The sequence below is a fragment of the Octodon degus genome, unplaced genomic scaffold (genome assembly GCF_000260255.1).
Source record: "Octodon degus isolate 3935 unplaced genomic scaffold, OctDeg1.0 scaffold00018, whole genome shotgun sequence".
NCBI lineage: Eukaryota > Metazoa > Chordata > Mammalia > Rodentia > Octodontidae > Octodon > Octodon degus.
The window spans coordinates 23,303,210-23,316,504 of record NW_004524594.1 but is presented as its reverse complement, the minus strand read 5'-3'; the positions used below and the strand labels follow the sequence as shown (position 1 = coordinate 23,316,504).

Genomic DNA, 13,295 nt, shown 5'->3' with positions numbered 1-13,295 from the left:
ATTTACCCACCTATAGATAATCCCAGCAGTACTAAGACCCATAATCCCAGCCTTGGATCACACATAATCCCAGTGGATCATGAGTTAACACAAACTCTAGAAGTTCTCGCCCCATGACTGCATGAGGCTTTGGGGGGACAACTAGACACAAACCATAACAATGATTTAGCAGTGCCAAGTGCCACTTGGCATTTGGTTTGGTCACATTTTCACAAATGTCCAAAGGGCTGGCCAGATAGCTCAGTGGACTAAAGTACCTGCTTAGGTAGAGCGCAGCAGCTAGGGTTTGATCCTGGTGTGCCATGCAGGCCTATCTCTGGAGCACCCTGAGATAGTGATTGAGCCTGGGTATGGTGGCGTGTGCCTGTAATCCCAGTGCTTGGGAGCCTGAAGACAGGAGAATCACTTAGTCCGATCTGTGTTGTGAGACCCTGTAGGCCCTGTATACCCTGCACTAAATACATAAAAAGAAAAAAGAGGGTCGGGGAGATGGCTCAGTAGAATAAGTGCTTGCCTGGCAAGTGCAAGGGCCTGAGTTCAATCCCCGGTTCCACCAAAAAAAAAGAAAGAAAGAAATGTCCAAAGACTCTCCCATGTTGTTGATGCTCACAAGGAGGTAACAGAAGGGGGGCAAGGGGAGACAGTGATCAGGAGCTGGTAACAAGAGGGACAGTAGAAGTGGCAATAAGAAGGGGGTAGTGTGATGAGAGGTCTTCAAAGAAATGACTTTCTTTCCCCTATGGCCAGCTCAGGCTGCCCTAGGGGTGGTGCTGGCACGGCATGTGATTCCGGGGATCGAACTGTGGTCCCTGTGCTATCCTAAGCAGGCACTTTAGTCTGATGAACTATCTCACCAGCCCAAAGTGACTTTTTAAAAAAATGGTTTTGGGAATTGAACCCAAGGCCTTCACACTGAGCTATATCCCCAGCCCTTTCTTATTGTTTACTTTGAGATAGGGTCTTGCTAAGACACAGTTGCCAGGGTTTAAAGTGCCTGCAAGCAGGCGCAGGGGCCGGGGGTTCAATCACTATGAGTCCGATCTAGTAGTGAGACCCTGAACACTGTAGACCCTAAAATACAAAACAACAACAACAAAAAACAAAACAAAACAGTTGCCCACAGTGGGCTTGAACCTGACATCTACCTGCCTTAGCCTTCCAGGATGATGGGATCATAGGCATGTACCATCATGTGCAGCTAAGAAATAGGTTTTTTGTTTGTTTGGTTGGTTGGTTTTTTTTTTTTTTTTTAAAGACATATTCATTTATTTATTTATTTATTTATTTATTTATTTATTTATTTGAGAGAGAGAGAGAGAGAGAGAGAGAGAGAGAGAGTGGTGTGTGTGTGTGTGGCCAGCTCAGCCCACCAGGGGGCGGGGCTGGCTGGCATGTGGTGCTGGGGGATTGAACCGCGGTCCCTGATGCTTTAGGTAAGCTTGTTCTAAGTAGGTGCTTTAGACCACTGAGCCATCTCTCCAGCCCCTGGTTGGTTGGTTTTTATGGCAGAACTAGGAATTGAGCTCAGGCCCTTGCCCTTGCCAGGCAAGCACTTATTGTACTGAGCTATCTCCTGCCCCCCAGAAATAGGGTTTTAAAAGACAGCTGGGATAAAAAGGATCTAGAACAGTGGCAGCAAATCTAAGGCATGCCTGTTGTTTTTAAGATAAAAGATGTTAATGTATGAGTTGTTTTTTGTGAACTAGAATAGTATTAAGAACCAGGGAGATAGCTCAGCAGCATAAGAACCTGCCTGGCAAGTGCAAGGTCCTGAGTTCGATCACCAGTACAACAAAAGAAAAATAATAATATGTTGGCTAAAATAGTATTCAGGCTTAATTGCAGTGTTGGCACTTTGTGATAAGTAAGTAAGCTTTAAGGAGCCAGATTCTAATTCACCTTGAGTAGAAAAGGATAAGAGGAGCCCAGGAGATGGCTCAGTAGAATAAGTGCTTGCCTGGAAAGCACAAGGGTCTGAGTTCAAGCCCTAGTTCTGCAAAAAAAATAAAGAAAGAAAGGATAAAAGGCCTCTTTAGGGAGATTTCTTTTTCCCTTTTTTGTCTTTTTTGAGACAAGGTTTCACTATGCCTTTCAGGGTGGCCTTCAGCTCACTTTTTAGCCTACGCTTGCCTCAGACTCACAGTAGTTCTCCTGCCTCAGCGTCCAGAGTGCTGGGATTACAGGCATGTACCACCATACTTGGCTAGGGAGAGTTCTATAAGGACAAAATGGCAAGGCCCCTTCCAAGAAGACAGACAGTATTGTAGATGTAAATGAAAGATTGGGGGTCTGGAAGAAGATAAAGATGTACATGAGGCAGATGCAGCACATACAGCACTCTGGAGGCTCAGGCAGGAGAAATGAGTTCAAGGCCAGCCTGAACTCCATAGCGAGGCCATCTCAAAAAAAGTAAACTGTATTATCCCCCCTGTGCTGGTCAAGGAGGGTGCCCCTCAGCATGAGCATATAGGCCTCAGCCTCTTCAGAGCTCCTTTTTTGTTGTTGTTGATAAAGGGTCTTACTACACAGCTCAGGCTCATAGTGATCCTCCTGTCTCAGTCTCCTCAGTGCTGGGGTTACAGGCATGTGCCACCATGCCCAGTTTCAGAGCTGGTACCATGCATACTGCTGAGCTGTCTTCCAGCCCTGCAGAGTTTCTCCTAACAGCACGATGAAAAAAAAACCAAGCTGCTGCAGTCCTTACCATGTGGGGCCCTCTTTGAGATCTAGACACACTCTAAGGGCAGAGTGCCCTTGGATCCCTGCCTCTGTCCCCTCCCTTGGATACCAGCACTGGGGGACATGGGTGGTGTGTGTGCAAAAGCTTTCTGCACTGATAGAGTGTTCCCTCTTGCAGTGTGCAGGGACTCAGCCTTTTCATGGGAGTCATAGGTATTAGTGCCCTGGCTCATGCTGAGAGGCTTAGGGTGCCACCACCCCCTTGTCACCTCCAGTTCCTTCCTCTCCTAGACACCATTCGGAAGATGAAAAACGATTTCCGGAAGATGGAGGATGAGATGGACAGGCTGGCCACCAACATGGCTGTGATTACTGACTTCAGTGCACGCATTAGTGCCACACTGCAGGACCGCCACGAGCGCATCACCAAGCTGGCAGGTGGGCACCTTCCTGTGTAGATCCCTCAACAGGACAGGCAGTTCCCTGGGCTCTGGGCTGACAGCCCTCTGGTCCCATCCTGGTCTCACAGGGGTGCACACACTCTTGCGGAAGCTGCAGTTCCTCTTCGAGCTGCCCTCGCGCCTCACCAAGTGTGTGGAGCTGGGCGCCTATAGGCAAGCAGTGCACTACCAGGGCCGAGCACAGGCTGTGCTACAGCAGTACCAGCACCTGCCCTCATTCCGTGCCATCCAGGATGACTGCCAGGTCATCACGGCCCGCCTTGCACATCAGCTACGGCAGCGCTTTAGGTATGAGCCTTCAGTGTCTGCGCCAGCCTCTGGGGCCATTGGGAGCTGTTGCCCTTTCCTTTCCTTTCCTTTCCTCTCTGATCCCACAGGGAGGGCGGCTCTGGAGCCCCCGAGCAGGCTGAGTGTGTAGAGCTCCTGCTGGCGCTGGGCGAACCTGCTGAGGAGCTGTGCGAGGAGTTCCTGGTGCACGCCCGGGGGCGGCTGGAGGAGGAGCTGCGTGCTCTGGAAAAGGAGCTAGGGCCCTCGCCCCCTGCGCCTGATGTGTTGGAGTTCACTGACCGGGGTGGCAGTGGCTTTGTGGGTGGTCTTTGCCAGGTGGCAGCAGCCTACCAAGAGCTGTTTGCAGCCCAGGGCCCCGCAGGTGCAGAGAAGCTGGCAGCCTTTGCCCGGGAGCTGGGCAGCCGCTACTTTGAGCTGGTTGAGCGGCGGCTGGCACAGGAACAGGGTGGTGGTGACAACTCTCTGCTTGTGCGGGCGCTGGATCGCTTCCACCGGCGCTTGCGGGCACCTGGAGCCCCACTGGCTGCTGCTGGGCTCACTGAGTCAGCTACGGAGATTGTGGAGCGTGTGGCCCAAGAACGGCTGGGCCATCACCTACAGGGCCTGCGGGCAGCCTTCTTGGGTTGTCTGACTGATGTGCGCCAGGCACTTGCTGCTCCTCGCCTGGCTGGGAAGGAGGGCCCCAGCCTAGCTGACTTGCTGGCCAATGTGGCCAGCTCCATCCTAAGCCACATCAAGGCCTCTCTGGCTGCTGTTCACCTCTTCACCGCCAAGGAGGTGTCCTTCTCCAACAAGCCATACTTCCGGGTACAGTCTGCCCTTGGGCTAATGTTTATTCATCTTGGTAGTTGGTCCCATACCAGTACCCTTTACCAGTGTGTGGGAAACAAATACTTTACCTTGAGTAGGAGCTAACAGCACCCCCAGTCCTAGCTGCATGGACTCTGGATGTGGATTTGGGTTCTCAGGTGGTACAGTTGGGAGGACTGGGGAGGCTGTAGCTACCTGCAGCTGTGCTGAAAGTAGGAGGGTAGCAGGATCCCCAGGGCTTCCAGCCTGCCACTCCCTGTGCCTGGGCCAAGCAGGGAAGCTGCCCTTGGTACTTGGAATGGAGAAAGAAGCTGTGCCTTGAAGCAGGGCCTAGGCAAGGGTAAGGAGCAGCCTCTGCTATGTAGAGGAGGCCACCTATATATCTAGGCCCCTCCCTCCTTACAGGGTGAGTTCTGCAGCCAGGGAGTCCGAGAGACCCTCATTGTGGGCTTCATCCGCTCCATGTGCCAGACAGCTCAGAGCTTCTGTGACAGCCCAGGAGAGAAAGGAGGTGCCACACCACCTGCCCTGCTCCTGCTTCTCTCGCGCCTCTGCCTGGACTATGAGACAGCCACCATCTCCTATATCCTCACCCTCACAGATGAGCAGTTTCTGGTGCAGGTGAAGTGCTGGCTTATAGCAGGGTGGTATTGGGTGATGCTGGGACACAGGAGGCTAAATGATCCCTTGTGGCCAAACCCAGACTGGCCATCTGTGTCCATCTAACTTCCACCTTGCCCAGGCTGTGTCCAGCTCTAGGTTGGTGCTACCAATGTCCTGCCCCGATTTCCACTGCTCCTTTTGCCTCCTTGGCTCAGGACCAGTCTCCAGTGACACCTGTGAGCACACTGTGTGCAGAAGCCAGGGAAACGGCACGGCGACTACTGACTCACTATGTGAAAGTACAGGGCCTGGTCATATCACAGATGCTGCGCAAGAGTGTAGAGACACGTGACTGGCTCAGTACCCTGGAGCCCCGCAATGTGCGTGCTGTCATGAAGCGGGTGGTGGAGGACACCACAGCAATTGATGTGCAGGTGCTGCCTGGGCTGGGAGTGGAGTCATGATGTGGGTGGGGGTTCTGAGGGTCAGCCCACTGAGACCTGAGACAGAGGGGCTAGGCAGTGCTTGTACTCATGGCCTTGTTCCTCTCAACCAGGATTATGGTATCATCACCCTGTTTCATCAGTACGGTCACTAAGGGCAGGTCTGTTGCTGAAGACTGGGCCCCAGACTCTTGTGGCCTGCCCTTGCCCTACTCCACTGATTCCATACATGCTGACCATTACCCTGTGATTCTTTTTAAAAAATGCTGCAGTTAATTGTATCCTCTGGGTCCCTAGTACTTAATAGGCCCAAGGGGTCCTCTGCTTGGCCCCCATGCAGTGTCCTTTCACCTCCAGGTAGGGCTCCTGTATGAAGAGGGTGTTCGCAAGGCCCAGAGCAGTGACTCTAGCAAGAGGACCTTCTCAGTGTACAGTAGCTCACGGCAGCAGGGCCGCTATGCACCCAGCTACACACCCAGGTCTGCCTGGTAGGGAAGCCTCAGAGAAATGGACAAAGAAGGACAAATGTGCAGGGTGGGCTCTGATTCTTATTTCCTCCCTCCAGTGCCCCCATGGACACCAACCTTTTGAGCAATATCCAGAAGCTGTTCTCTGAACGCATTGATGTATTCAGCCCTGTGGAGTTCAACAAGGTCTGAAGTTCTGTGTGACTCCCAGTCTCCAGTGGTCTTAGGAGGGCTTGGGGGAGTAGTCCCACACCAGCCAAGGAAGCCCTAGGACCATACAGCCTCCAGAGATATTGCTGGTCACCTCAGTTTCAGCCCCAGCCCAGCCCACACTCAGTGATTGGGTTTCTCAGTTACATTTCCCCTCCCTGACCTGTCCTATGTTAATGCTGACCTCTTCTCAGCCTGTTTTTGCTGGGTGGTACCTGTCCATTCCAGATGGTGGTGTTAACACTGTATCCCCTCCCTTTATCTGAGCCTTGGCTCTTTCTGCCTTATCGCACCTGCCCCCACCTTATGTTTCGTTGCCTCTATGCAGAAGTTGGTTGTCCCTACCTCCAACAACAGAAAGGGCCACATCTCTATGTCCCTGCAGGTATCAGTGCTGACTGGCATCATTAAGATCAGCCTGAAGACCCTACTGGAGTGTGTGCGTCTGCGCACCTTTGGGCGTTTTGGGCTACAGCAGGTGCAGGTGGACTGCCACTTCCTGCAGCTCTACTTGTGGCGCTTTGTGGCCGATGAGGAGCTTGTGCATCTGCTGCTGGATGAAGTGGTGGCCTCGGCAGCCCTGCGCTGTCCGGACCCAGTGCCCATGGAGCCCAGTGTCGTCGAGGTCATCTGCGAGCGTGGATAGGCTCAGTGGATTCCTCGCAGCGTCCTTTTCGCCGTGCCGAGGCTCCCCTAGTGGCTTCCCCGGGCAGGCCCGTGTGGGACTTCTAATAAAATATGTGTGGCCTCTCCCAGCTTTTCTCTCTGGGGCGGGGCTTCAAGACTGGGGCTACATTGGTGTCTGCCCGGCCCACCCTATCTGCTGATTGGTTGGTGTGCTGGTGCCAGAATGGGTAGGGGGCGTGGCCACAGGGAGCGTAGAAGCGCTGTCCAGTCCAGCGTGTGGACAGGTGCCTCGCGGGCAATAACAGACCGAGTTTCCTTGGCCGACTGTGAACCTCCTACCGCCCGCGAAGCGGAGATCATGGCCTCTCCTCAGGGTCTGAAGGCCCCGCTGGAATTCGGGGGCCCCCTGGGTAATGGAGCAGAGAGGTTGCTTGGGGCAGAGGCCGAGTGAAGGATTGCTGGAAGGGATGAGCTGTGATCGAGGACAGCGCTGGATCTAAGGGTGGAAGCAGTGGGTGGGGACTTCCTAAGCAAAAGGCTGGGGTGGTGTCCGCAGAGGGACATCCAGGAGGGCTATCGTAGGAAAGGAGGAGTGGGAAGCAGGGAGGAGGACCGGGAGGCAGGGTGCAAAGCTGGGGCTTTGAAGGAAAACGAAGGCGGGCGGCAGAGGGGCGCACCAAACGCCGCGATCCCTCTCCAGGCGCTGCGGCGCTCATGTTGCTGTTGCCTGCCACCGCGCTGCACCTGCTCCTGGCGGCCCGCTCCGGCCCGGCTCGCCTCCTGGGGCCACCTGCGCACCTGCCGGGACTCTCCGAGCTGTGGAATCCTCGGGTGCTGCTGTTGTTGCTCACCTGGCTCGGCCTGCAGGCGGCGCTCTACCTGCTGCCGGCACGCAAGGTCTGGGCTTCCTTCCAAAGAGAGGGGGAGGAGTGGGCCCAGCAGGAGACCCTGCGCCCCGACCCTTCTCAGACTCCCTTTGCACTCGCAGGTGGCAGAAGGGCTGGAGTTGAAGGACAAGAGTCGCCTGCGTTATCCTATTAACGGTGCCTGGGGGACGGGCCCTTGGGCTGGAGTTTTGTGGGTAGCAGTGGAGTTCATGTCTATCTGGGAGTTCATAAAGGTTGATCCCAACCGCAAGCTCCTTTATGGGGTTTCACCCACGACTGACAACCAGAGGGGTCTCCTCGCACCCATGTCTCCATAGCCCTGCCTTATTTCCTGCTACTCTATACTATACACCAGTCCAGTGGCAGGATTGGCCCTTTGAAGGGTAAGGTGGCCGCCTAGTGACTTAGGGTGAGGTTTGTGACCTCCCTGAGCTTGGATATCCGTGTGTGAATGTCTCCGTGTCTTGTGTTTCTGAGGGACTGGGTGAGAGCCACAGCCCCCGGACTCACTCTGCTGCTGTTCAGGCTTCCAGGCCCTGATGCTGACCGCCCTGTTGGTAGGGCTGGGGATATCCGCGGGACTTCCCCTGGGGGCTCTCTCAGAAGTGCTGCTGCCCTTGGCGTTCGTGGCCACCCTCACTACCTTCATCTTCAGCTTCCTTCTCTATATGAAGGCTCAGGTGGCCCCTGCCTCAGGCCTGGCACCTGGGGGAAACTCAGGTGAGATGGGGCCCAGTAGGGTGGGGATGGAGGCAGATGAGGCTGCCTGACCAAGATTTCATACTTTGTTACTCTCCAGGCAACCTCATTTATGACTTTTTCATGGGACGGGAGCTGAATCCTCGGATTGGTTTCTTTGACTTCAAATACTTCTGTGAGCTGAGGCCTGGCCTCATTGGCTGGGTATGCTGAGCTTGAGAGGGCTGACCTGGGGCCAAGGGAGGGGAAGGATGCCTGTGGATCCAACATGTGCCTGATACTGCTCTAGTACTGTGCAACAAGAGGGAGAATATATAAAGCTTTCCTTCTGGTTGGAAGAACAGACCAGATATCAGTAAGACATATAGTGGGGCTGCATATGTAGTGGCTCAGTGGTAGAGCACTTGCCTGGTGTGTGTGAGGTCCTGAATTCCACCCTTGGCATGGCAAAAACAAACACTTGCACATAGCATGTCAAAGACGCCAAGTGCCATGGAGGAAAGCAAAGCAGGGGGCAACTGGGACAGCACACACAGCTTTAACTTCAGCAGTCAAGTGCAAAATCTATTTCTAGAACAGTGGGCATGTGCCACTCTTGACAATCAAGGCCGTGTTGACCTCTGACTGAAATGTTTAACAACAAGCTGGTGTCGTTGACAGTATTTCAGCTGTGTTCCTTGGTTAAGACCAGCCATGCTGGATGGATTACCAAAGGCATTTGCACAAAGGTCCTCATGTCACCTTAAAAATAATCTCACTTTGAAAGGTTTGCCAGCTGCTCCATGAATCTTTTTTTCAGGGGGATTGGGGGAACCGAGAATTGAATTTAGGGCCTTCATACTAAGCTATCTATATCCCTGCCCCCCTTTTAAATTTTGAGACATGGGCTGGGGAGATGGCTCAGTGGAATAAGCGCTTGCATGGCAAGCGCAGGGGCCTGAGTTCAATCCCTGGTTCTGCCACCAGAAAAAAAAGAATGTCTCAAGTTTAAATTTTGAGACAAAAGGCTAGGGATTTAGCTCAGTGGCACAGTGCCTGCCTGGCAAGTGTGAGGTAGGTCCTGCATTCGATTCCAAGTACCAAAAAATAAATAAATAAATAATTTTGAGAGAGGTTCTCACTAAGTCACTAAATTGCCCAGATTTGGGTTCAAACTTGTGCTTCTCCTGCTTCAACCTCCTAAATAGTCAAGATTATAGGTGTGTGTCAAACACCTGCCTTCATCATGGATCTGGACTCTGGGCCTGCCCACAGGCATGGTAGTCTCTGGGCTATTTCCTCATTCATGAAATAGGATCAAATGAAAGCTTTTTCCCAAGAGCATTGTGAGAATTATAACGTCATTAATAGCACCTAACCCAGTACTACCTAAATGAGGGTGCTTAGTACAGGCTGGATCCTACTTTCACATACATCTTATATTGGAGTCTTCAAACACCACTATGAATCTAAGTGTGGTGGCATACACCTATAATCCCAGCAGTCAATCATCACAAGTTCCCAGTCAGCCTGGGCTACATAGTGAGTTCAAGGCCAGCTTGGAATACACAGTGAGTCCCTGGCTCAAAAAACAAAAATAAAAACAAACCATAAAACCACACCACCATGAGGCAGGTCCATGATTAATATGCCCATTTCCCCCAGAGTGGTAGAAAGTAAGCATTCTGCCCAAGTGGCAAAACTCAGATGCAGACAAGATCAGGAATGTTCAGGGTGGTATGGCTGTAGACAAAACTCAGATTCAAAAGCAGCAGGATTTTTTTTTCATATTTTTTATCATTTTTTTTCAAAAGCAGCAGTTTTAATCAGGAGCTGCAATTTCAGTCTGCGTCCCTGAGTACAGGGCCTTGGCCCACTCAACAAGAGTGACTGATAATGACAGCTGAAGGAGAAGTTGTGTGGCTAGGCCCTGCCACTTCAGTAGAGATGATTGCCCTGTTTTCCCCTCCTCCCAGGTCCTCATCAACCTGGCCCTGCTTCTGCAGGAGACGGAGCTTCGAGGGAGCCCCTCCCTGGCCATGTGGCTGGTCAATGGCTTCCAGCTGCTCTATGTGGGTGATGCCCTCTGGTACGAGGTGAGGCTGGCCTAGGCAGGGGAGGGAGGCAGGGAGGGACTCAGAGGACCTTGGCAGCACTCAAGCTATTGTTTCTGGGTCCTGTCCCTGCAGGAGGCTGTCCTCACCACCATGGACATCACCCACGATGGGTTTGGCTTCATGCTGGCATTTGGTGACTTGGTCTGGGTACCCTTCACCTACAGCCTGCAGGCTCAATTCCTGCTGTACCACCCACAGCCCCTAGGGCTGCCCAGGGCCTTGCTCATCTGCTTCATCAATGGTCAGTCAGGAAGGGAGGCAGACTGAGCCTGTCATTTCCCCCTTTCATTCATTCACCTCCTGCTCAGCATTCAGTGGGGAGGTGCTAAGCACAGGGGCTCGTCTAAAGCTGGAGCTGGGGCTGCTTGGTGTCCAGGCAGAGTATGGGCTACGAACAGAATGGTGGATGATCAGGACCAGGCAGATGGCTACAACCCTCAACCCTGACCCCTGCTTGTGCTTTTCCCTAGCCGTTGGTTACTACATCTTCCGTGGGGCCAACTCCCAGAAAAACACTTTCCGGCAGAATCCTTCCGACCCCAGCATAGCTGGTGAGCTGGGTCCCTTGAAGGCCATGGGAGAAGTGGGGCAACAGGGTTTTCTGGGGTTTCCCACCCTATTACCTTTGTTCCCTAGGCCTTGAGACCATCCCTACAGCCACAGGGAAGAGACTGCTGGTGTCTGGGTGGTGGGGTATGGTCCGGCATCCCAACTACCTTGGGGACCTCATCATGGCTCTGGCCTGGTCCTTGCCCTGTGGTAAGTGACACAGATGACAACGGACACGATGCCCAGCCTGGTTTTCCTGTCAATGCCTGGGGAGGGGCATGGTGTGTGGCTGGGTGGGGCCCAGTGCCAATGAGTACTGGTGTCTCACTAAGGCCTTGGTCCTTGCAAGGCTGAGTCTGACACTTTTGAGGCATTGGTGTGGGAGCCTGTGACCTGGGGTGCTGGCTGGTCACAAAGCCCCACTTCTTACAGGGGTGTCCCACCTGCTTCCCTACTTCTACTTCTTCTACTTTGCTGCGCTGCTGGTGCACCGAGAGGCCAGAGATGAGCTGCAGTGCCTGCAGAAGTATGGCCGGGCTTGGCACGAGTACTGCCAGCGTGTACCTTACCGGATTGTGCCCTATATCTACTGAACAGTCCTGCTGCCCCCAACGGGGGCCAGGAAGCCAGGACATACGAGGACTCCAGGGTCTGCAGCCATCCCTGAGCCGGACCAGGCTCACAGAAGAGGTGTTGGGGAGCACTGTTCCCTTCTGCATAAATATCCAGAACCTATGGTACACTTCTCTCATATTCTGGGGCCACTGTGGTAATGACCAGCTGGATCAACACTGAGAAGGGAGAAGATGAAAGCGTGTGAATACCATGAGTCTTGGTTATGAGGGACCAGATTTGTCACTCAGACACAGGCACTATCAACCAGTGGGCAAATCAGTCAAGTTTTATTAATGACACGGGTCCCCATTCAGCCAGGAAGCTCCTCAATGAGAGTCTTTGGGGCAGGTGGCACAGGGCCTCCCCAAAGCTGCTCCAGCTCCCCAGTGAGAGCTGCAATCTCCTCTGCTGCCACGGCATGGGCTCGGTGGGCCATGATGCAGTCTAGTGCCAGAGGAGTGAGGACTGCCTCATTTTCGTTGGTCCAAGCCAGCAAGAACTGGCACTTCTTGCGCGCGCGGTAGAGACGATCTCGCTCTTCTGTAGCCATAGTCTGTTTCCGGGCCCGGCCCAGGGTCTGTGCTAGGTGCCCCAGCGCTGCCAGCGTGTAGCCTTTGCGGTCTGCCGGACCCTCACCCCGCAGAATTCGGGCGGCCTCCTGCATCGCACCCCGTGTGCCCAGAGGCCCTGGAGGGTGCTCGCCTGCTTCCAGCACGTGGGCTGCGGCCTGCAGGGCTTCTTCCGCCGAGGCGAAGACTTGCTGGGCACCCAGGGCTCCGGAGACGCCAAGCAGTGTGGCACAGAAGTCGGAGAGCAGCGCGTCGTCCCCGCCGTGATAGAGGGCGAGTGCGTGCGCGTAGGCAAACAGCACATTAGGCAGCTGGAAGCGTACGAGCGGCGAGGCGGGGCTGCGGCTCAGACTGGCCAGCGTGGGGATGCGGGATGGCACGGGCGGCGCGCGAGCAGGGTCTTCGGGAGCCGGCCCCGCGGTGGTGGCGGCATCCTTCGCCGGCTCCTCAGGGTCCCCGCCGGGGCCACCATCCAACTCCTCCAGAAGCCGCGGTTCGGTCCCGCGGCCCCACCACCACGGCCGCCATGGGGGCAGCAGCCAGCCCGCCTCGCCGCGGCTCAGCAGCCGCTCGAAGGCAGCCTTCTCGGCCGGCGTTAGCCGTTCCCAGAGTCCTGAAACGGCGCCAGGCGCCGGGCCAGAACTTTGGCCTGCTTCTTCAGGCAAGTCCTCGGTTTCGCGTTGCTGGCGCAGCCGGCGCAGAGCACCTGCCAGGCGGCTCGGAGAGGAGCTGCGGCCGCGGAGCTCTCCCAGCACCTGGTCCCGGTAGAAGGCTTCGGCGCAGGTTCCGTGCGCCCGGTAGCAGCGCAGTGAGCAGTAGGGCACATTGCAGCGAGGGCAGGTGTACCGAGCTGGCTGGGTCTCTCCAGCCGGGCAGAAACTACAGGGCCCAGCCGGCTCCATGGTAACTGGCGCGGCGCAGCAGTGTAGCCACTTCCGGTGGTGCTTTGTTTCCTTCCGCCTCTGCCGGGCCAACCAAGGCTGCCGAGGCTTCTCGGCCTTTTCCGACCAGATTCGGAAGCCTAGCGTACGAGCCCCGCCCACCACAGTAACGCTAAAGGAAAAAAAACGTGACTAACGCTTCTTCGGTCCCAGCTCGCCCTCTAGCGGCTGTCCCAACACTGGAACCAGATTACATTAAAAATAAAAAAAAAATTTTTAAAGTTTCTATACTCATGCGCATGCTGGTAATCCCAGCACTGGAATGGCTGAAATAGGATGATCCCCACGAGTTTGAGGCCAGCCTAGGCTACAAAGTGAGTTCAAGGCCAGCCTGAACTGTATAATGAAACC

General features: G+C 54.5%; 3 protein-coding genes across 3 annotated transcripts in view; 2 read left to right on the top strand and 1 right to left on the bottom strand.

Annotated features, from left to right (window-relative positions):
- The window catches only part of Vps51 (VPS51, GARP complex subunit), a 15,299-nt gene extending 8,587 nt beyond the window's left edge, over positions 1 to 6,712 (top strand). Inside the window, exons 3-10 of the mRNA XM_004627261.3 lie at positions 2,971 to 3,117; positions 3,209 to 3,428; positions 3,518 to 4,235; positions 4,644 to 4,859; positions 5,057 to 5,275; positions 5,642 to 5,763; positions 5,850 to 5,937; positions 6,347 to 6,712. Of these exons, the coding sequence (XP_004627318.1) occupies positions 2,971 to 3,117; positions 3,209 to 3,428; positions 3,518 to 4,235; positions 4,644 to 4,859; positions 5,057 to 5,275; positions 5,642 to 5,763; positions 5,850 to 5,937; positions 6,347 to 6,607 (1,991 nt within the window). The 3' untranslated portion in view covers positions 6,608 to 6,712. The remainder of the gene's footprint in view (positions 1 to 2,970; positions 3,118 to 3,208; positions 3,429 to 3,517; positions 4,236 to 4,643; positions 4,860 to 5,056; positions 5,276 to 5,641; positions 5,764 to 5,849; positions 5,938 to 6,346) is intronic.
- Positions 6,713 to 6,845: 133 nt separating this feature from the next.
- Positions 6,846 to 11,559, top strand: Tm7sf2 (transmembrane 7 superfamily member 2). The gene is made up of 10 exons (XM_004627259.2): positions 6,846 to 6,998; positions 7,289 to 7,485; positions 7,577 to 7,631; positions 8,001 to 8,195; positions 8,275 to 8,378; positions 10,130 to 10,249; positions 10,343 to 10,511; positions 10,741 to 10,821; positions 10,907 to 11,029; positions 11,252 to 11,559. The coding sequence occupies exons 1-10, from the start codon at positions 6,947 to 6,949 to the stop codon at positions 11,410 to 11,412; spliced, it is 1,257 nt and encodes a 418-aa protein (XP_004627316.1). The 5' UTR covers positions 6,846 to 6,946; the 3' UTR covers positions 11,413 to 11,559.
- A 140-nt stretch (positions 11,560 to 11,699) lies between these two features.
- Znhit2 (zinc finger HIT-type containing 2) lies at positions 11,700 to 12,926 on the bottom strand. The gene has a single exon (XM_004627258.2). The coding sequence runs from the start codon at positions 12,903 to 12,905 to the stop codon at positions 11,745 to 11,747; it is 1,161 nt and encodes a 386-aa protein (XP_004627315.1). The 5' UTR covers positions 12,906 to 12,926; the 3' UTR covers positions 11,700 to 11,744.
- Positions 12,927 to 13,295: the final 369 nt, after the last annotated feature.